Source organism: Eublepharis macularius, chromosome 2, assembly GCF_028583425.1.
Source record: "Eublepharis macularius isolate TG4126 chromosome 2, MPM_Emac_v1.0, whole genome shotgun sequence".
In the NCBI taxonomy this organism is placed as follows: Eukaryota; Metazoa; Chordata; class Lepidosauria; order Squamata; family Eublepharidae; genus Eublepharis; species Eublepharis macularius.
In genome coordinates, this window is record NC_072791.1 from 62,798,641 (window position 1) to 62,820,046 (window position 21,406).

General features: G+C 42.2%; 1 protein-coding gene across 1 annotated transcript in view; it reads left to right on the forward strand.

The window, feature by feature from the left end:
* The window catches only part of RYR3 (ryanodine receptor 3), a 479,585-nt gene that overhangs the window by 403,645 nt on the left and 54,534 nt on the right, over nt 1–21,406 (forward strand). Inside the window, exons 78-86 of the mRNA XM_054969918.1 lie at nt 3,983–4,034; nt 6,531–6,590; nt 7,078–7,177; nt 9,147–9,226; nt 9,793–9,869; nt 14,914–14,987; nt 15,232–15,249; nt 15,717–15,797; nt 16,300–16,388. Of these exons, the coding sequence (XP_054825893.1) occupies nt 3,983–4,034; nt 6,531–6,590; nt 7,078–7,177; nt 9,147–9,226; nt 9,793–9,869; nt 14,914–14,987; nt 15,232–15,249; nt 15,717–15,797; nt 16,300–16,388 (631 nt within the window). The remainder of the gene's footprint in view (nt 1–3,982; nt 4,035–6,530; nt 6,591–7,077; nt 7,178–9,146; nt 9,227–9,792; nt 9,870–14,913; nt 14,988–15,231; nt 15,250–15,716; nt 15,798–16,299; nt 16,389–21,406) is intronic.

Below are 21,406 nucleotides of genomic sequence, written 5' to 3' on the forward strand. Positions count from 1 at the left end.
TCAAAGCTGTGCTTTTGAAAAGTGCAGCTTTGAGATTTCAACATTTCTCTCTCCCCTCCTCCCCTTCCTTCCACTCCCGACAGGAGGAGGGAGGGAATCCCCTCCCCCCTCCCATCGAGTGAAATAAGCTTCCCCAGAGCTTCCCCAGCTTCAGCTGAATTCCCTTCTTCTCAGCTGAAGTTTAAAGCCCGTTTAGGGCTTCCCTGACTTCAGCGGACTGTGCCCTGATTTCAAGTCAGATTCATTTATCATTTGGCACTGTAGTCAGAGATCATGGTTCTAATAGAAACTGTGTGGAGCCCTATTAAACAGACATCTTTAGGCATGAAAACTTCTAACAACATATCACCTGGGTGGGTCAGGAATGCATTTAGACATGAGACACTATATTGTGAGTCAGTAAGAATTTACATTTTCAGGTAGTGGTGACAGCATGAGGTCCTCTCCTCAGTCCCTCCACATGGTCAAACCTGGCATCCACCAGGCCCTGTGAGGTTACAGATACACCTTGAAAAGAGTAGGGATGTAAAGATAAGGGATCCAGTATTATTCAGATTTGGGTTTCGGGAAGGGCATAAATACTATTATTCAAAGCTATTTGGGTCCTCCAGTACCATTTCTGGATTCAGGTTTTGATTTTTCTGGGATTCTGGTAGAGTTACCAGTTCTCTTGTGGGGGCAGGAGATCCCCCACTCCCAGCCTCCACCTCCTGCCACCACTTTCCTGCCCGGCAGAGGGAAAAGTTGTGGGGATGGGCCTCCCAGGGTGCACTCCCAGCATGGTGTGATGACATCGCTCCCAAGATTTGGTTTTGAGAACGGCATAAATACAATTGTTCAAAGGTATTTGAGTCCCCCAGTACCATTTCTGCATTCCGGTTTTTCTGGGATTCCAGTAGAGTTGTTGGTCTCTCAGTGGGTCCAATCCCAATCCCCAAAGGGTCCAATCCTACGGACAGAGCTGCGGACTGGGAGGAAAAAGGGGGCCCTCTCCACAAAGGAGAGAGAGAAGGAGAAGAAACCAGCCAGACCCACAGCCATTATTCTTTGTGGGGGACTTTTTCAACCAAATGGAACCAGCTTTTCAGGGGAGCTAGTGCTGCCTGTCTATTAAAGACCCCCCCCCCCATTTTCAAGCAAATTGGACTACAGGGCCCAGTTCTATGGGCCACTATACATGGTGACCCAGCTATCCTACTGCAGAGCGGAGAAATGGAAAAGACTATAACAATTTGGCAGTTACAGTTTTCCCCTGTTTAGCACAGCTAAGCTTGTAGTATAATCATAGTTGTAGAGAGCCAGTTTGGTGTAGTGGTTAAGAGTGTGGGACTCTAATCTGGAGAGCCAGGTTTGATTCCTCACTCCACTTGAAGCCATCTGGGTGACCTTGGATCTGTCACAGCTTCTAGTTCTCTCAGCCCCACCCACCTCACAGGGTGTTTTGTTGTAGGGATAATAATGGCGTACTTTGTGAACTGCTCTGAGTGGGTGTTAAGTCATCCTGAAGGGCGGTATATAAATCGAATGCTGTTGTTGTTATTATTAGAGGAGCTCTAAATTTGATGTGGAAGCAAACTAGTGTATCTGGCATTAGGGTGATTGTGTGTTGAGTGGTATCAGCTTGTTTTTCTGTAGATAAGACATTTCAAATCAAGGTTGAAATATAGCCATTTTCAAGTATTGTCATAATGCTAGAGCTGGAAAATTTTCTATTTTAAACTGACTTTTGTCAGATCTTGGGATTTAAGTGGACACCTCCACAAATCATATAATTGTGCTACTTCTGAAACTTCTGAATTTCACAAGTGGCTGGAAAGATACCATATAAAGTCCTGGTGTGTGGGGGGGGGAGGGGTTCACTTTGTCTAGAGGCTTGGGCCATTTCTGTGAATTCCAGCCATAATATGGAAGCTTCATTGCTTTTGATAGAACTTTGCTTTCACTTCCTTTTTGATCCTCATAACTTCCCACATTATCATGGGTGTGTGCATACATACTTGTTTAGAAATACTTGCTTTTTCTCATTCCTGCATCTATTGCAAATTTGGTTTTTGCTGCCAGTTGTGGATGTAGAGAAATGAATGGGGTTGGGTGGATTCAGTCCTTTCATCCATCAATAGGTGACTAATAGCATTAGACCTTGATCTTGCAGTCAGTCATTCTATTAAGGGTTGAACACACAGACCCAGTTCACTAGTGGTCACTACTCACACAGCCCAAATTTCTGAAAGTGGGGTTAGTTTTTCACTGTAAAGCACCACTCTTTTGCATATGGATTTCTTTCAGTGCTTTGTGGTAAAAAATTTGGATTGGGGTACTGGAAGATTCTACCTTGAATCAAAGAAAGAGGCTAATAATTTCATAATCACAATATAAATGCTTACTTCTCGAAAAGAAAGGAAGAATCACTAGAGAGAAGTGATGGGTAGTTTGGCTACATTCCTACTCCAAATCTCCTCTCTTTCTTATCTGCTTTCCCCCCAAATGAGGTTCCTAATTCAGGTTTGCCTGTGCAATCCTCATGGAGTGAAAAGCTGGGGTAGTGGCAGCTTGGATTGAAAAAGTAGTGTACAGGAGTAGGGTTAAACATAAAGGGTCATTAGAAGTCTGTTACATGCATTTGCACCTACTATGTCGGGAGCCCCTTAGTAGTTCCTGTAGTGCTAGAGATGACAGTGGAGATCTGTGTCTTAAATTCCAAATTGTTATAGTCTTTCCTCCAAAAATTGTGAGTTGAAAAATTTTGTTGGTTAGCATAGATGTTTTCATTTAATTTAAATATGGTATTAATCTAAAAAAAAGTAAAGAATAAAAAGAAAGTTTAAAACTTTAAGACTTGTATCTGATTTACACAGGTTCTATCCTTCTCAAAAAGGAAATCCTCTTAACAGAACAAAGAAGGGGACGTTATAGTTAATTATTCAGTTATTGTTTAAAATCGATTTAGTGCCTAGAATCATAGATAATCAGCAAAGCTATAGAAAAGCCATGGCTGGAATCTCTGGTAGCTTGTAAGAACTTCTGGGCACAATAGAGGAAAAATAATTTTTTTTCTTACAATTCAACAGAAACATTATTCAATTGTAAATGTATGCTTTTACAATGATATAGTTCCGGGACTTAGGCTTGTAAGATGGTATCATGGTTTACAGGAATTGAAAGTCCCTCTGCTTTATTAAGTGGAACTGCAGTCCACTGATATTGTAACAATTGTTGACTTCTGAGCTCACTTCAGAAACAGGTTATTTTATTTTATTTTATTAAAACAAAAAGGGAATACAGAAAAGAAGGGGAGAAAAGGGGGCAAGCAAGGCAAATATAAAACTGTGTGCTACAAGGATTGTTAAAATATAGGATACAAAAATCATAACCTTTATAGATATTAGAATAGTGATTAGAATATCAATTAAGCCTATTTAGTATATATTTTTCCTAATAAACAACACATGCAAAATTCAAACCTATTTCTACTTATTTTAATAATAATAATTAAGAAAAAGGCAATTATTAACAATAATAATGCTTATTACTTAATGTAACTGATTGTCATAGCCTTTAAGAGTGTTAAGATAAAGTACTATTGACGATTCTGACCTGTTTCTACTCCTTATCTTAAAAAATGAAAAAAAAATCTTATTCCCCCTGTATTTATCATTACCTTTTACTTATACTTTACTTAACAATAACAATGTTGACTTTTTGCCAATATTTCTATATTATACAGTCTATTCTACCAATTATCTTAATATAACTAATTATCTTACAGTCAAATTATAAAATATATCAATATGCAATAATTTTCAAATTTACTGGATTGAGACGTCTTATAAATTTTGTCAATTGTAAGCGAAATATTTTCCTCATTTCTCTTCAAATTCCTAAATTGGTCTTCTACTTATGTAATTCATCAATTTTGCCATCTGCGCATATTCTGATATTTTATACTTCAGAAAGTTTTAATAATACTTCTACTTTCTTACAGCAAACTGGATAATGACCCTTTGTATACCGCATATTCAGCAATGATGGCAAAGGTATGTATCTAATTTCAAAATTCAACAATTATTTTCAGATCTACGTTTTTGTCATGTTTCTTGAAATAATTTTTAATCCTTTTGAAATTGGGCTGCTTGAGCTGTCAGATCTCCTTGGATGTTTTAAAATGGTAAATAGCTACAGAATGAATGGGTGCAGTTTGGACCATAAAATGGAAAGAGAGGTCTTTAATCATTTTTCTCTGCACAGTTTCCTGACTTCAGTTGACCCTCTAAAGCTGCCTTTTGTCTATTTGATTACCTATCTGTCTTCTCCTACATGTCAAGTTAGAACTCTGGAGATGGTTGATTGAGGTTAGAGAAAGTGTTACTCAAACAAGCAGACTCCTAAATGTTTGGGGGAATTAGTTTAAAGGAGACAAGCGAAAGAAGGCAACTGGGATTCTCTATGTTTACGGGGATTATTCCTGTAGACTACTCTTGAAATAAAGCAGGCAGATGTTCAACCCAAAAGAGTTTTTTTATTAAAAGAGAAATTAAAAGGGAAAACGTATAGAAAATCATACACGGCACACATTCAAGGCTAACGAAGAGTCTCTCTATACAAGATGAATTATGCGAGGATGCTCAAGTGAAGAGAGACTCAGTGTTAGCCAGGAAGACAAGTTTTAAAAGACAGATTGGAAGGCTTTGTCAACTTCCCCTCTCTTCAGAGCCTGCAAAGTTCACTTCTCAAAGGGTTTGTTTATTTCCTCTTCGCCTCCATGAAGTCTCTTTCCCCCTCCCCTCCAAACCACGAGCTGATGCAAGGAGGCAGAAAACAGCCCCCAAGGAAAGTCACCATGATGTCAGCCTCATATGGGGTGGGAGAGTCACTCTGCCTGGGAACGGTGGTTTTAGAGAGCCTTGTCCCCCTCCCTCTCCCCCTCCCCCTCTCTTTCACCACCCCTGGTAGTATTATTCACTAGCGTTGTCCACTCCAGTGAAATGTTCATTCAAAGGAGTGGGGGGGAATCTCTTTCATGTGAATGAAAGACAATCTGCCTTGGCTCAGTTCACTGCTGGTCGGTTAAGTAAGGACGTGCTTTTGTAAAGAGAGGAAATATGTCTTCCTTTTGCATATGCTGTGCCCAAAGTGGGCTAGACTGAACATCTGCTATCATTATTACTTTAGCCAATACAATGTGTGTCCTCACCAATCACAAAGGCAGCAAAATCAAACCATATATGGGTAAACAAGTAACTTATACATACTTGGTAGACTCCTTGGGGATACAGAAAAATGTTACTTTATACATTGAAAAACAGCCCCCCCCCCAACAGTATGATGTACACTGAGCATGCTGTATGAAAAAGGGAAATAGAATGGGGAGGGAAGTCAGTTTGTTCAGGCCCCTAAGGGATTATAGTAACCTGGAGTGGGAGATCAGGTGGAGATTTCCCAAATTCCTAGCAAACTCCATCTTGGCATATATTTATTGAAAGCCTACTGTAACAATGTTTGTTTGTTTATTTATTTATTTAAAACAATTTATATATCCTTCCGTTCTGCCCTCAGAAGTGTCCCCAAAGTGACTAACAAATTAAAATATACATAATATAATCACATTTAAAAATGATGAAAACTAACCAAAACAACAATAACAACATCATTAAACCAGTTAATCATTAACATAATGATCTGATTAAGATCTTCCTCTGGGTGAATGTAGTTGATGCAGTCTTTGGTGTAAAGCTCAAATTTAGGGGGATTCTTCTTTAAAAAGATTAAAATTCCTGCTTGTTAGCATTGTGGTACCAGGTATACCCAGATGGAATGAACCACATAAATGGTATTCCCCTGGGAATCAGAACTCTGAAGAAAGGCCAGCTGAACAAAACCCAGTATAAGGGTTGGTTGGAAGATGCACTTTGAACTCTTGCCTCAACAATTTATCTGAGTTGCCAGAATTCTCAGCTTTCTCATCTGCTATGAAGAGAAAAATGAGGGTTTTTTTCTCTTAGTTAGAGAAGGGTGAAAAGTTGCTGATCTACTTGTCTCTTACTTTCTCATACTCCTTCTGTTCCCATTCTCTTCCCAGAGAGAGATGCTGGAACAGGAGAAATAGATTGTTCATATTTCTTCATATTTCCAGAAGAGTTGGAGGAATAAGAATGAACTGGAGGATTTATTCCTCTTCCGGGCGCTACGTGGAAGGAAAGGGATCTATGTGTGTCCATTTATTAGAAATTCCAACAATTTGTTTTCTTTCATATAAGTGAGACAAAGATTACTTGCATTGCTAGTGAAGATGGGAGAAGAAAATGGATGTATGTTTGTGCACGCGCGCGCGTGTGTGTGTGTGTGAGAGAGAGAGAGAGAGACAAAGAATGAGCATTAAAGGCTTGATGATATACTTGATGATATATGTGAATTCACCACAGTTCTGGGTGTATAAAAGGTTTTGTTTTGTTTTTTAAAGAAAAAAGTATACATCTTTGCTTGTCAGTATTTCCTTATAAATGTCGCTGAATTATTTTCCACATGAAAAACAGAGCTGTCAAAGCGGAGAAGATGATGAAGATGATGATGAAGAAAAGGAGAAGACATTTGAGGTGAGGCTTTTATCTCACAGTTTTAAAAAGTATAGTAACAACAGAGACAATGAATTGAATAGCTCTTTTAAGGGAGAAGTTATATGCTCTATCTAAACTTTTTCTGAAAAGATATCCAAGATCAAGAACTACTTAGATATATCCGTTTTCGATAATCAATGGCACCTTTTTTACAAAAGTTTTATGGAGGTCTGTTTATGAAAATCAAAGCTTACCAGATGTTGTCACAGTAGGGTAGTTTATTATTAGGCTGATAATCCAATGCACATCTAATTTACAATACTGTCCTATACACATTTCCTCAGATCTAAGCATATTAAAATAAATGAGCTTAGACTGGAGTAACTCTTCATAGAATTACACTGTTAAATCTTACTGAATTTACTTAACAGGACTCTGTTTCTTTTTTGTTAGTTTTTGGCTACTAACTTCCATTACATATTAAGGGAAAAGAACTACAAAATTCTCTCTGTATTCTTATGCACAGGAAAAAGAAATGGAAAAACAAAAAACTCTTTATCAGCAGTCTCGACTCCATGAACGTGGAGCTGCTGAGATGGTATTACAGATGATTAGTGCCAGTAAAGGTAATGTTTCTGTAAATAAAGGATTGTTAGGTATTGATGCATTTGTGGTTTGGGTTGTATAGATGTCCTTCTATCCCTGAGGCATGAAGTGGATGACAGCTTATTATAAACATACTAAAATATAAAATAGGAAGTAAAAAAAATCCTATAGTAGCTTAAACCTCATTATTAAATGGTGGTGCAAAAATGTACTTTAATTTAGCAATGACTGTACTGACATTTACTTTTCCTGGGTCCAATAGCACCTTAAAGACCAACTAGATTTCCAAGGATTGAGCTTTTGAGAGTCAAAGCTTCTTTCATCAGATACGAGTAGTAAAAGGAAGGAGTTTTTATAATTCAGACAGAGGGTGGGAGGGGTATTGTAAATTAGAGTGTCAGGAAGCTAGCTGTAAACAGATCAACAAAGCCAGAATGATATGGAGGGATGACCTGCTACAAGATAAGCTGAAACAAAACAACAACAAAACACAACACAACAAAACAAATGTCACATACAGTTTCCAGTTCAAACCAATCCAATGCATCATTAATGACCTGCAGCCCATGCTGGACAATGATACTGCTCTCTCACAGGAGGCATACTTTTTGTTACCCACAGACATCCCCCCAACCTTAAATAACAACAATGCACTTCCCAACTTGGACAAAAACTCTGGGACCAGGGCCTGCAATAAACAAAAGATGCCAACTCTGTCCCCATATTCACTCAGACAGCACAACCAACAGACCTAAGAACATCAGCTATACCATCCAGGCTTGTTCACTTGCTCATCTTCTAACATGATATATGTCATCAAATGTCAGCAATGCCCTTCAACTCTCTGTACTGGACAAACAGGTCAGTCCCTTCACAAAAGAATGAATGGACATAAATTTGATTAAAAAAAATCACAACATTCAAAAAACAATGCAAGAACATTTTAATCTCCCAGGACATTCCATTACTAACTTAAGAGTAGCAGTTCTTAAGCAAAGAAACGTCAAAGAAAATTAGAATGTGAGATTGCTGAAATTGAGGTTAGTTGCACATTTGGATCCTCCAGGGTTGAATCAGGACACAGAATTTCTCTTGCATTACAGATGCTAATTTTCTGCACTTCACGCCTTTGCTCTATCAAGCTAATTACAACATATAGCTTCCTGACACTAATTTAGAATACCCCTCACACCCCCTGCCTGGATCTAAAAAAAAAATCCTTTCCCCCCTCCTCGTATCTGATGAAGGGAGCTTTGACTCTCAAAAGCTCATACTGTCAGGCTATGGATGACAGGCTATGGCAGACAGATCCAACAACAAATCCAGGCTCTTGGTTAAATGGCTTTCTTCAGAAATCAGATCATTTCCAAATATATGTCCATAGGATTACTCAAAAGCAAGGTAAGCATCTAAGTAGTAAGAACAGGTTGACAGGAATAGTCCTTCCTCTTAACAGGAAAATCCTTCCTCTTAACACACACGTTTGCTCCTTCCCCCTCCCAACAGTAAAACAGGACTTTTGGCGTGAACTCATCCTGAGACCGTCTCACATATTTGTACTATCAAGACACTGAGAAAGCAAGAGATCAAAGTTGAGACATAGCAGTGCATGGGAGTGAGCAGTATACAAGGTCAGCAGCACTGAAAGTTTCTACAGATAAGGCACCGTTAGATAAGGCACCTGCAGCTTTAGTAAGCCTGTGAAAGGAAACAGTTATGGCATTGGCAATATGACATCAAGTTATAGCATGAAACGTTGGTTCAGAACAACAGGTCCGCATTAAGTATGGCATGGATGAGGCACAGACATGACACATACTTTGGAAATCTAGCTGGTCTTTATGGTGTTATTGGATAAGGATCTTACTCTTTGACTGCAGACAAAAGCAGCATTTTTTTTTACAAATATGTCAGGTGATATCGCTTGAAAAGATTTTAAAACATGAATTACTTTGATTCTAGCTTAATTATTGTGTTCTTGATTAACAGGGGAAATGGGGCCCATGGTAGTTGAAACCTTGAAACTTGGTATTGCTGTTCTAAATGGAGGTAACTCTGTCGTTCAGCAGGTAACCATATTTAACAATTACATATTCTGTCTGTGTATGCATATGTTGAGAATGTTACTGTTTTAAGATTGGATTAGAATCAGCCCTCTGACTTTACCTACTGTAAATAAACCTTCAGTTATGTTTTGAACTGCAAAAGAACCCCAAAAAGAATCAGCCAGTTTGGTGTAGTGGTTAAGAGTGCGGGACTCTAATTGGGAGAACTGGGTTTGATTCCTCACTCCTCCACTTGAAGCCAGCTGGGTGACCTTGGGTCAGTCACAGCCACCTCACAGGGTGTTTTGTTGTGGGACATACTTTGTAAACTGCTCTGAGTGGGTGTTAAGTCATCTTGAAGGGTATATATAAATTAAATGTTGTTGTTATTATTCATTGAGAAGTTAATGATTACTGTTATGAGCAATTGAATGAGGAAACGTGTGAGCAACTCTGGTTCTTTCAGCATTTGTCAAGTAAAATGGCAAAAACTTGGTAAATATATGATGAAATTTGTTCTTGGTAAAACTGCCATTAAAATAAAACTGTCCATTTTAAATACATATTTTCCTCAATTTTTTTATTTTCAGAAAATGTTGGACTATCTGAAAGAGAAAAAAGATGCGGGTTTTTTCCAGAGCCTTTCAGGCTTAATGCAGTCTTGCAGGTAAAAGACATTTGAGTTTTCTAGTAACACTGCTGAATCCCCAAGCAGACAGAACTATTTCATAGAATGCCAGGCTGCTGCCTAATTTCCATAAACTCAGCAAGCAGTGAAGGGATTATGACTAGACATGGGCCCGATCCAAAAAAAAATTCCGATTCAGCCGTTCGTGGATCTGGGCTGCTGCCAAACGCAGGCCACTGATTCTAAACGATCAACTCTCGTTTCTGGTCTGCAATCGGGAATCAGGGAGGCCAGCGCCCAGGGCAACCGTAGTCAGGCTCTTGCGAGCGCATGCACGCGCTCCAGAGTCGCCCCCGCCCCCGCAGCAAGCCGGCTGTCCCTGTGCACTGCGGAGCTGGCAGCAGCGCAAGTGGCTCAGAGGCTGCCCGCGCCGTTCACCTGCCCTGCAAGACAAGGGGCAGCCGGCTTGCCTACGCGCCCCTTGTCCTGGGGAAAGGCGAACGGCGCAGGTGGTCTCCCAGCCACCCGCACTGCCTTTTACCTTTCCCCAGGACAAGGGGCTGCCGGCTTGCCCACGTGCCCCTTGTCCTGGGGAAAGGTGAATGGCGCAGGCGGTCTCCCAGCCACCCGCACTGCCTTTTGCCTTTCCCCAGGACAAGGGGCAGCCGGCTTGCCCACACACCCCTTGTCCTGGGGAAAAGCAAACGGCGCAGACGGCCTCCCAGCCTCCCGTGCAGCCTTTTGCCTTTCCTTTGTGCCCACTCCCTTCCCCCTCCCTCCCCTGGGTTGCTGCTCCGTGGTTGGAAGGAAGCCTGCTAATCAAGGAAAGCTGGGCTTCCATTTGTGTTTCGAGGATGACAGAAGGAGGGCAAACACAGCTCATTTCCCTGACTCTATTGCCCCGGGAATAAATTACTAGCGCCAGAGTGTCTGCAATTCCGAACAGAAACTGATATATCCGATCAAGTCCCGAACAAGCAAACTCCCGACCGCTGGATCGGTTGCCATGGACAGAACCGATTAGCTGAGTCACGATGGCGAAAACGTCAAAATCGGGGGGGGGGGGTTTGAAATCGTAATTCAGATCGTGCCCATCTCTAATTATGACTGGTGCATGCATACTTTTTTCTTTCTGACTTCTTCTTTGAAATGTTCTCATAATAAAATCCAAAGTAGCTTTTCCAAAAGTGTGATCTGAGATTCTTCTGCATTCACCAACTTTTTGTCACTAGTTCACTCTACAGAAAATTAGGTATTTAGTTGCCAAGAAATCAGTGTAATAAATGTCAGTGTAATAGATCCCTTCATGGTCTAGAAAATGAATCAAATAATGTTTAATATTATTTTATATGTTCACAACAGTTCATATTCTTGTGTTATATGGATTGTGAGCCAAACGATAGAATAAGTGTAAATGTATATTTTCAGAAAATAAAAACATTTACTTGAGACACACTTAGTTCTCCTAGGTCCAAGAAATTAAGCCTCAAAATAGAAGATAAATGTTTGAAATTATTTTCAAAATATTATGTTTTGACCAAATAATATAGGTCAACTTTGACAGCACAATCCTGAGGATGGGGGGCTGAAAGTGCCCTGAAAACCAACTGGAAGTTACACTGGCATGTCCTGTATTTATGCCCATGTAACCTCCCCAACGTTGGCTCAGCAGCCTGGTGCCACTCCGCCTGGGTTCTTCACTGGCACTTGGGGTGGAAATCCCTCCACTGGTGGCCACGGGGTGGGCTGGGGGGCAAGGCCCAAGCTAGTCTGCTTCCTAAGCCATTTGGGGCAAGAGAATGCCCCCTGCAGTGGCTGAAAGTTATGACATGAAAAGTGATGGCATAGCCCATAGGCACCCATTGTAGGGAAAAACTCACCTCCCTCCTGTGCCCAGCCCCACCCAAGTAGCCTGGCAGAACATAGGATGCCAACTACTGTGGCAAACAATCTGCTTGCACCACCACAGTGGCCGAGCCCCCGTCCCCTTGCCAAATCAGCTCCTCAGTTCCCCTACATAACCTCCAGCCAGGGCACTGATGTTCCCAAGTAAGCAGGGAGGTGGCCAAAGGCTCTTCCCGAGAGCCCCCTGCCATGGGGACTTAGAGTGTGAGGTGGGAGAAGGTGCTCCTAGTGGCAGGGCAAGTGTGTGCAGGGGGAACTTTACAAAATCCGAGGTTTGCCTTGCACTCACATATGGAAGGAGAGTAACGTCCAGAATGTCTGATTAACAGCTACCACCCAAGTTTGCTTGCAGGTTACTGACTCCCAAGTCTTGGCACACTAACAGTAAGAAGGAGCTGAGGGGGTGGGGGTGGCTGCCCTGGCTTTCTTGTTCACACCAGGACCCCTCCTCTCATCCACAGTCCCCTAAATACTGGCCTCTGTGGTTAAGATTTACTGGTGGGTGGGCGGCCTGGCATAGCCCATTCCTGCCACAGAGGCAGTCACCCAGGGAGCCATGCTCAACACAGCTATTTCAGGGGGGAGGGCTCCTGGCAGCCTATGCCAAGGCTCCATTCCCTCTGCCAGTTTGCCTTCCTTCGGGCAGAGGAGAGAACATAGGTGCAGCTCAGGGTGATTGGGTACTTGCTCTCACAAGTCTCCTGCAATGGTAGGTGCATGACCCATTGACTGTCTCCCTCTCAGGATCAGAACACCAAGCAGCCAAGGGAGCAGAACAGCCAAATGCAGACAAAGAGCACTTTCCCTCTGGAGGGGCATCCATCATCTGGTTGCTGGCACCACTTGTGACAGTGGAGCAGCTGCTTCTGCCCTCAGCTCTGGACATACTCCCCTGACATGGTAGACCTGGCCGTGGACTGCACAAGGCCTGGCCCCTCACCAAACATGTGTCTGTTAGCCTTTCAGGCAGTTATGATCCATCAGGGAGACCAAGGAGCATCATAATTCCAGCCTCTGGTGATCCTTCTTGGCTGCCATCTGAGCCCTACCTATGGAGCTGTTCCCCAGGCAACCCACAACTCAGCTCTGGTCCTGAGGAGGCAGTATGAGGAATGGCTTTCATGGTTCCAACCATGGTACAAACAAGCACAGCTCCTGTCCCGGCTGAGGGAAGTTGGCAACACATGGCCAGACATCCTCTTCACTGTTGGCAGTTAAATGAAGTCTGTGTCGAACAACCTCTCCCTGCCTGCTTCTTTGCTCGCCTGCAGCTGACAGTAGCTCTCCCCAGTCCCCACTCCCTCCTGGGGCAGCCCCACTGCACATCCTAGGGATGGTTCCTAGCCCTGGGCCACCAAGGAAGCAGTAGCCCTGAGGATCCACCAGGCGCCTCTGCCCCGTTAGGTAGCTTGGCCCCCAGAGGGAATGGGGGTCCGTCTATCCTGTGGGAGCTGCTGCTGCACATTACCTCCATCCTGCCCGCCCCCCCCCATATGGCAGCAAAGTAAACAGGGTGGGATGTGGGATCCCACCTGTGGGCTAGATGGAGGGCTATCAGTCCCCTTCACAGCTGCTCGGGTCTGAAACACCATGCAGATGGCCATGGTGGCCAAGAGGACCAGGATGATCTGTGGAAGGGGGGCAGGCCAGTCCACATGCCACATGCACATCCCTGCAGAGGGGAAGCACTCCATCCCTGTGGCGTTCTTCTTTTCACCAGTGAAAGTAGGGCTCTGGAAAGGTGGCTGCTTACCATTCCCCTATTCCAACTGTGATCATTAACCCAGAGATTACCAACAAAAAGGAAAAGATGAATGGAGGATTGTGGCTCCTCCTGGATTGGTGCTTCCACATGGAATACCAGTCCAGGGAATTGGGGCACACATGTGGTGCAAGCATGCAGCAACTCTCTTGCAATACTTGCTGGGTTAATAGTCCCAATCAAACCAGCCCAGGTAGCCCGAGGGCTACCCAAGCTGGATGAGCTTCCCACTCCAGTCTCCCCACCCACCATCTCTAGAAGGTCCTTTGGGTTGCGGTGAGTGGGCCTATCACCCTGGCATGGGGAAGCCAGCCAGCAGTTGTGGAAGGATACGAGGTGGCAACTGCCTGAGTGGGATACCCGTGGGCACTTCCCCAGCAGGGCACAACTGAGAGTAGTTATCACCCAGACTCCCTCCTCATCTGCATAAAGAGACCCACCCCTCCTTAAACCCACATATGCGCAGCCAGGTGAGGGAGACTGACTCTGTCCAGAGGTCCATGTGATGCCAGCATGGGAAGGTGTTGTAGGGCTGTAGGCACCATGGCCAGGGCATGCTCCCCCTGCGGTGAAGGTCCAGCTACCTGGGCCACGTGGGGCAGCTAGGTACCCCCAGCAGGGCCAGGGGGCTGTGGGCACATGACCAGCCCAATCAGTGGTCTAACCCAGATGGCTTCCCCCCGGCTGGCTACCCTGATACAGGTGCCATGCCCACAGGGGTATGTGGTCCCCAGATGCCTACTCTCTGGCAAGGGGGGAGTGGAAGTGTTGATGGGCAGTGGAGTTTTCGGCCCAAGCATGGGCTGCACCTTTGCTTGCCACTTGCATGCCAGTCATGGGGGCGGCACAGCCATTGGGAGGGGTTGGCAGGGTTGTTAGGAATGGCAGGGCATGCACCTCCTGCTGCAGCCTCACCACTCCTTGCCAGGCTCAACCCCTAGTGTCATTCTCCCATGAAGGTTTTTAGGAAGCAGATGAGCAGCACCTCAGGCAGCAGAGGCACAGCGGGCCTCAGGATTGTGCTGTGATAGAATTTGGGTGAGAAACTAGGAAAAGTTAGATATTCTTCAAGTGTTTTAGGATCATTTTTATCTCCCCATATAGCTTCCTCTGACAGCAGTAGAAGGGTTATTATGAAACATACTTTGCAGAGCAATCCTAAACAGAATTACTCCAGTCTAAACCAATTAATTTCTTAGGATTGCACTGTTGGTTTAGGAAGACACCTTGATCCTTTAGAGACCTTTGGTAGAGCTAAACTTCAATGTTCAAATTTTTTAAAAGATCTTTGCAATGTTGTTGATTGGATTTTTTATTTATTGGCAAAGGCAAGCCAGGGTTAGTTCAGGGTCTCTATTGCTATTAGATGCAACAATCTTTTCTGAATTGGTTTTTTTTCTGGTTGTTTGTTAAAAGTGTTCTTGACTTGAATGCCTTTGAAAGACAAAATAAAGCAGAAGGCCTTGGAATGGTTACTGAAGAAGGAACACGTAAGTATAATAAATACAATACTTCTAATTCAACATAATGACTACATTTCCTTCTTTTCTCTTTTAACATCGAAATTGTCAGGGCTTATAAATCACATGGATAGTTTCTTTGATAGTCTCTTTAAATAATCTTGTATTCAACTATTATGCTTTTTAGTTTCCAAGAGAAACATTTAAACCGAAAAACTCATGTATTTTATAACTTTCTTATCTTGTATTCTTATTATTTTTCTTTGATCCACAGTCATCGTACGTGAGCGTGGTACGTTTGGGTTTACAGCTTTTGATGCTATTGTGTGTTGCAAATTCCGAAAGAAATCTTCTTTAATTGCATCTTTCCAGACATCCTTTAGGTTTAGTTTCATGGTCTGCAGCCGGTTGCGTGTTGAGCTTGAAGAAACAATTTGATGCTTAATTAAAGAAGTGTCTTTCATATTTAAGGCATGGTTTTATTAATGACTAACCATTTACCTATTAGACCTTTAGTCCTGTAGTTTTGATCATGAATGCGAGTGCAAAATATTTTGGTTTTGCTCTTTCTGTTTCATAGTTTGTTTTTTATCATTCTCTCCAATACATTCTTTTAAAAATTACTGTAAATCAGCTTACAGTATTTGCTTTTTATTAAAATCACTTAGTTTGAAAGATGCTGTTGGACAACAATATATGTTCTGCATGTTTTGAAAATGACTGATGATTGCATAATTCATTGTACTGTATATTTTCAAGGTGAGAAAGTACTACAGAATGATGAGTTTACTAAAGATCTGTTTAGATTTTTACAACTGCTGTGTGAAGGTCATAACAATGGTAAGTGGGCTGAAAAATTACTTTGTCAGTAATTTGCCGTATTAAAATCATATCTTGGAGAGAAAAGCTATCCAATGTTTTACCCATCTAAACTTATTTTCATTTTTTCCAGAAAAGGAATTAATTCAACCATCTATGATTAAATGATATCTTAGACTTCTGAGGAAAATCCATTTCTAACATAAAGTAGTTTTTTCTAACCAGAAACCAGATTGCCAATTCATAATTTAAGCACATAATAAATGATAAAATAAAATGTGAGAAAATTTGCACATACTATTTCTGATAGCTTTTGTTTATGAAATGTTTAAATTTTGTCCTATTTTTTAAAACATGATACTGTAGTGGTATGTATGAAATACAATTGATAAAGATAACATTCCCTTCAGGATGATAATGCAATTCACGTTTTTTTCATTATCAGTATAGACAGAAATATGAAAATGTTTATGATTTGTATGTATTTTTTCATTTATTTACTCAAATTATTTTACCATTTCAGATTTTCAGAATTATCTGCGCACTCAGATGGGCAATACCACAACAGTGAATATTATTATTAGCACAGTTGATTATCTCTTGCGTCTTCAGGTAAGATGCAGAGCAATTTTTATTGTTTCCACTGTATTAACTCTTGCTTTAGAAACACTAGCACTGTGTCTATTTTTTATAGTTTTCACTGCTGTTGGTAGTTTCCTTCCACTGTCCTTTCTTTTCTTTTAGCTTCTATGATATTATCCACTCTTGCATCTCCTCCTGTTGTTCCTGGTTATCTTATACTGCTTGTTATTTAATTTTAGTCATTTTATTGTAAGCTGCTTTGATGGAATATGTGGACAGAAACAGACCCTTTGTGAGAAAAGTGGACTATGAATGAAGTAATAAATAAAACTTACATACTTGTGAGGACAGACTTGTAAAAGCTGAAAACTTACAACCTGTAGGACTCTGTCTAGGTGAATAAACAGGTACAGCTTTAATAACCAAACTTCTAATTGATTTGGTGTAGACTGTTATGGACATAGGCCTTAAACTATCTGTTCATCATCATGATACCTGAGCAGTCCAACATGGGTTCTATGCATGCACAGGCCAACCGCAGAGAGGTTTCTAGAAGCTTCAAGATGCAGAGGTTAGTCCCTTCTCCCTTCCTCACACTGAATGCCAACCTTTTCAGAATGAAAAGAAGGATGAAGGGGTGCCCCTCCTTCAGTTTTGCTGAGAGAGGCTGTCTTTCATCAAAGCTCCTTTTAGGCAAAATGTAAGACTTATTTTTTTCTCCTTCATCTGAGGAAAACAGGGCACAGTTTGTTTTCTCTTTGCTTGATATTTTTGAAAGTTACTACATTTTTTTAAAAGAGCAAATGGCCTTCAAAATGGCCTCAAAAGATCTATTTAAAATGTACATTCTGTGGGGCAAAAGTCCCTTACCCTGATGACCATACATTTTTCCTCCTCTGACTGGGTAAGGAACACAGTATCTCCAGAAGCTCCATCTGTAAACCATTCACATCAATAGCAAGGCATGACCAGTCTTCCTAGCCAAAGGCAGCATTATGGGAGAAAGCTCTCTCTGGTTCTGTTTCTGAGAATCATCCAAGTCCAGCACCTCTCCAGACTCCAGAAAGACATGTTCACTCTTCCTCACTGTTGACCAGTCCTCATATCCACCACAGGCCTCAAGGTTCATGCTGTAGGTCATTAAGGTGCCATTGAGATACAGCTCAAATGTGAATGATACCCACCTCTACCGTTCTTTTCCACATAGTTCCAAGAATGCTATTGATGTTCTGAATTGGTGCTTGGAATCAGAAATGGGCTGGATGAGAGAGAACAGGCTGAAACTTAATCCTGGCAAGGCAGAGGTTCTTTGGGGTAGTAGAAAGGCTGACTGGCAATGTGAGATCTTCCCTGTCTTGGATGGGTTACACTCCTCTTGAAAAGTCAGGTTCACAGTTGAGAAGTACTGCTTGAAACAGCAATCACCTTAGAAAGCCAGGTGACTTCAGTAGTCGGGAGTGCTTTTACCTATCTTCAGGTCTAAAATAAGGCTTTGAGCTGGTGGAACATCAGCTGCAGTGACAGCACTCACCTTAGTAAAAACCCTGGGAGCTATTGCTAGCCCAAAAGAAAGAACTGTGTATTGCAGGTCTAGTGTTTTGCATTGGAAGCAGAGATATTTTTGAGGGTTTGGTCTGACCTTGATGTAAAAATATGGATCAAACAGATTGAGAGTCACAAACTGACTGTCTGGGCAATGCAGAGGAAGAATATTTGAAATGGATGCCATTCTGAACTTCTTTTAACAGGAATTAAAAAAAATTTCTTAAACTCATGATTGTTCTTACCCCGCCCCACTCTGTTTATTGTCCACAAGGAAATACCTAGAGTAGAACCCAAGGTGCTGTTCCTTCACAGGCACCTCCATTGTTGCTTGTTTTGCAGAAGAACACTGATTTCTGCCAACATTTGTTGGGAGGGTAGGCTGGTCGAAGGTGGTAGACCACCAGGGATTGCCTTGAATTCTATGGCATATACTCTGGAAACTATAGAGAGGACCCATTGATCCTTACAAATATCTTGCCAACTGAGAAGAGAATTGAGTGACTTTCTAAGATTTGACATCCTAAGCCTGGGCTGTCATTGTCAAAGCTCTATTTTGATTGAAGGGATGGTTTGGGTGACTGAGCTTGTGATTTTCCCCTTTGAGAAGGAAACCTTCATCTTGATGGAGGGGGAGGCTGTTCATAAATAGGGAAAGGAGGCCTGTATTAGGAAAGAGGGCAAGGAGGCTGATAGTCCCTGCGCCTCTGTATTTAGGGTGGTAGGGCCTAAAATAAGGCTTTGAGCTGGTGGAACAGAAGGAATGACTCCAAATGTTTTAGCTGTAGATTTGTTCTAGAATGTGTTTCATTAGGCAAGGCTGTGGAGCACACCCAAGAGTAGCATCTCAAGGAGATGGCTGTGTGGCAATGTTGTGGATGAACAATCAGCGCACATTCTTGGCAAGTGTGATCTGCTGCTTAGAAAGTTTAGATGCTTCAAGATGCTAAAGTTTGGCTAACTTCCGTTTATCTTCAGAAAGGAATTCTAAATAGGGAGCAATGCCATCCCAAAGGAATAATTGATAATAGGCCATAATACATTGGTAGTTAGCAAGTTTAAATCCTAAGGCCAGGAAGGCATAAATTTTGCATTCCGCTACATCTTATTTTTTACTCTCCTCATCATTTGAGGCTGAATGCTCATTGCCTCTACTCAGACCTTGGATGGAGTCACCAGGGAACTAGCCATAGAATGCTGGGAAAGGAAAGGGCACCCTTCCTGTTGAGTCCTACATAAATTCTCAGTGGTGAAGGGGGGATAAAATTGGGTCTTAAGGCCCAGTTATCACCTCTGACTGGCCATCATTATAGGAAAAGCAATGGGCACAGTGGAGCCTGGATGCATTACCTTAAAGACAAGATCAGTTGCTTGTGGGGAGAGGAGGCAGAAGAAATTGTTTCTTACCTTTTGATTAGTTTTGTTTCCTCTTCCATTTAGTTCTGGTGGTGGTGGAGAGTGCCCTCAAGGCACAGCTGACTTATGGCAAACCCTGGTGGGGTTTTCATGGCAAGAGACTAACAGAGGTCATGCCATTGCCTGCCTCTGCAATCCTGGTCTTCATTGGAAGTCTCCCATCCAATAATTAACCAAGGCTGACCCTGCTTAGCTTCTGAGATCAAGCTCACTTGGACTGTCCAGGTCAGGGTGCATTTAGTTCTAGGAGGACTTTTATCCACCTTCATCAAGGCCATATGGCTATGGCTATGTGGCCATAGCCTTCTTCCAGAACCATATACAGGGAAGGTCAGTTTTCACCGCAAAAGTGTCAGTTTCCTAAGGGGCCTCCTCAATCAATATCCTCCTGTACACCTTTGTCAGTCCTTGGCAGGTAGAATTCCCAGTCCTCCACAACAATCACGCAGGTGTATTGGTTGAAGTAACTTTATTAGAGATTCAGCAAGTTCAGGGCACTCAGACAAGCGCATTGGCAGAAGTGATGTAACTGGGGTTGGTGATGTTAGTTATAGGGAACGTTCCCGCCATCAGGATAAGGGCCGTTAGCGGTTTGGGGCGCAGACTAGCCAGGGGGGTTGCCAGGGAAGAGCTAGGTTTAGACTAGACAGAACAAAGAATGAAATCATCACAGTTCCCAAGAGAGATACATTTCGAGCTGGCCGTAAGCAGCCTTTAAGCACACTTCTGGAAGCAGCAGGGAAAGAGAAAGTAAATACTTGAGAGAGAACCTACTGCCTTAATATCAATGAGAAACTTCTCATGCCCTCAGAGGGCCAGTACAGAACACAGAATACATTCATGGCAGATATGCATACAGGCATATCTGCCATGAATGAGCTAACTATCCTGCAGTTAGCTCAAACTGACTTCCTCTTTCTACTCCATGGTCATTTGATTAGAACTCAATCTGTGAAGCAGCAACCTGGTACTCCTTCAGTATCTTTGTGAAGCAGTATTCAATGGATTTGGATACATTGAAGGATGAAGAGCGGTGCTCTAATCTTTATTAAACTGGAGCTCACACCCACCTTCCTTGTTCTAGTAAGTCAGCTTGCTATTCTTCCATGTAGAACTGCACAGGTACCATGGCAATGAAAACGGGGTCGCCCTTAACTATAGCTTACCTATAAATATTGTTCATTGAGTGGTTACCTGTACAGTGACATATCCCTTTCTTCTGCACTGTTTTGAGCTCTTTTTTTCCTCCACTACTGTTGCTGCAGCAGCAGCGTTTGGGAACTGAAGGAGGGGTGCCCCTTCCTCCTTTCTATGCTGAAAAAGGTAGGAAATTGGTAGGAGGAAGAAGAAAGGATGTACTCTCTCTTTCTTGGAGTTTCTAGAAACCTCTCTACAGTTGGCCTGCGCACAAACAGAATCTGTGTGTGACTGCACAAGTGACTGCTCAATGAACAACAGTTACAGATAGGTGCAACCCTATTTTCTAACTTCTGGATTGCAATTTGTACATTGGTCCAGTGCAAATTCTTGGAAAATTTGGTGAAAGAACGCTTCACACTTCTACTACCTGTCAAATTAAATGCTCAACTACAGGGGAATTAACATCCCAAATCCCCTTCAGCAAAGGAGTTAAACAGGGATGTATACTTGCCCCTTTTTTATTTAACTTATTTCTCAATGATTTTGCCCCCTTTTTAGTAGAAGAAGATTATCATTTTCCTAAATTGGGTTCTACCCACGTACCCATTCTACTTTATGCGGGTGATGCAGTGCTACTTTCTTGTACAAGGGTGGGGCTCAGATGTCTGCTGAATAGATGCCTTAGCTTCTTCTCTACAAACAAATTACAGCTGAATTATGAGAAATCCAAAATATTAGTATTTGCCAAGTCCTGTAAAATCCAAAAATGGATATTTGATGGAAAAGAAATATAGCAGGTAAAGCAGTTCAAATCAGTGGTGGATTGAAGTCCTATGCAGGATGATTCCCGTGTTCTTGACACTCCTCTTGTAGGTATAACAGAACCCTGTTCCAGGTACTGAAATGGTTTCCAGTGCCATCATAAGCAGAGCTACATCCTTCTAAAGCCA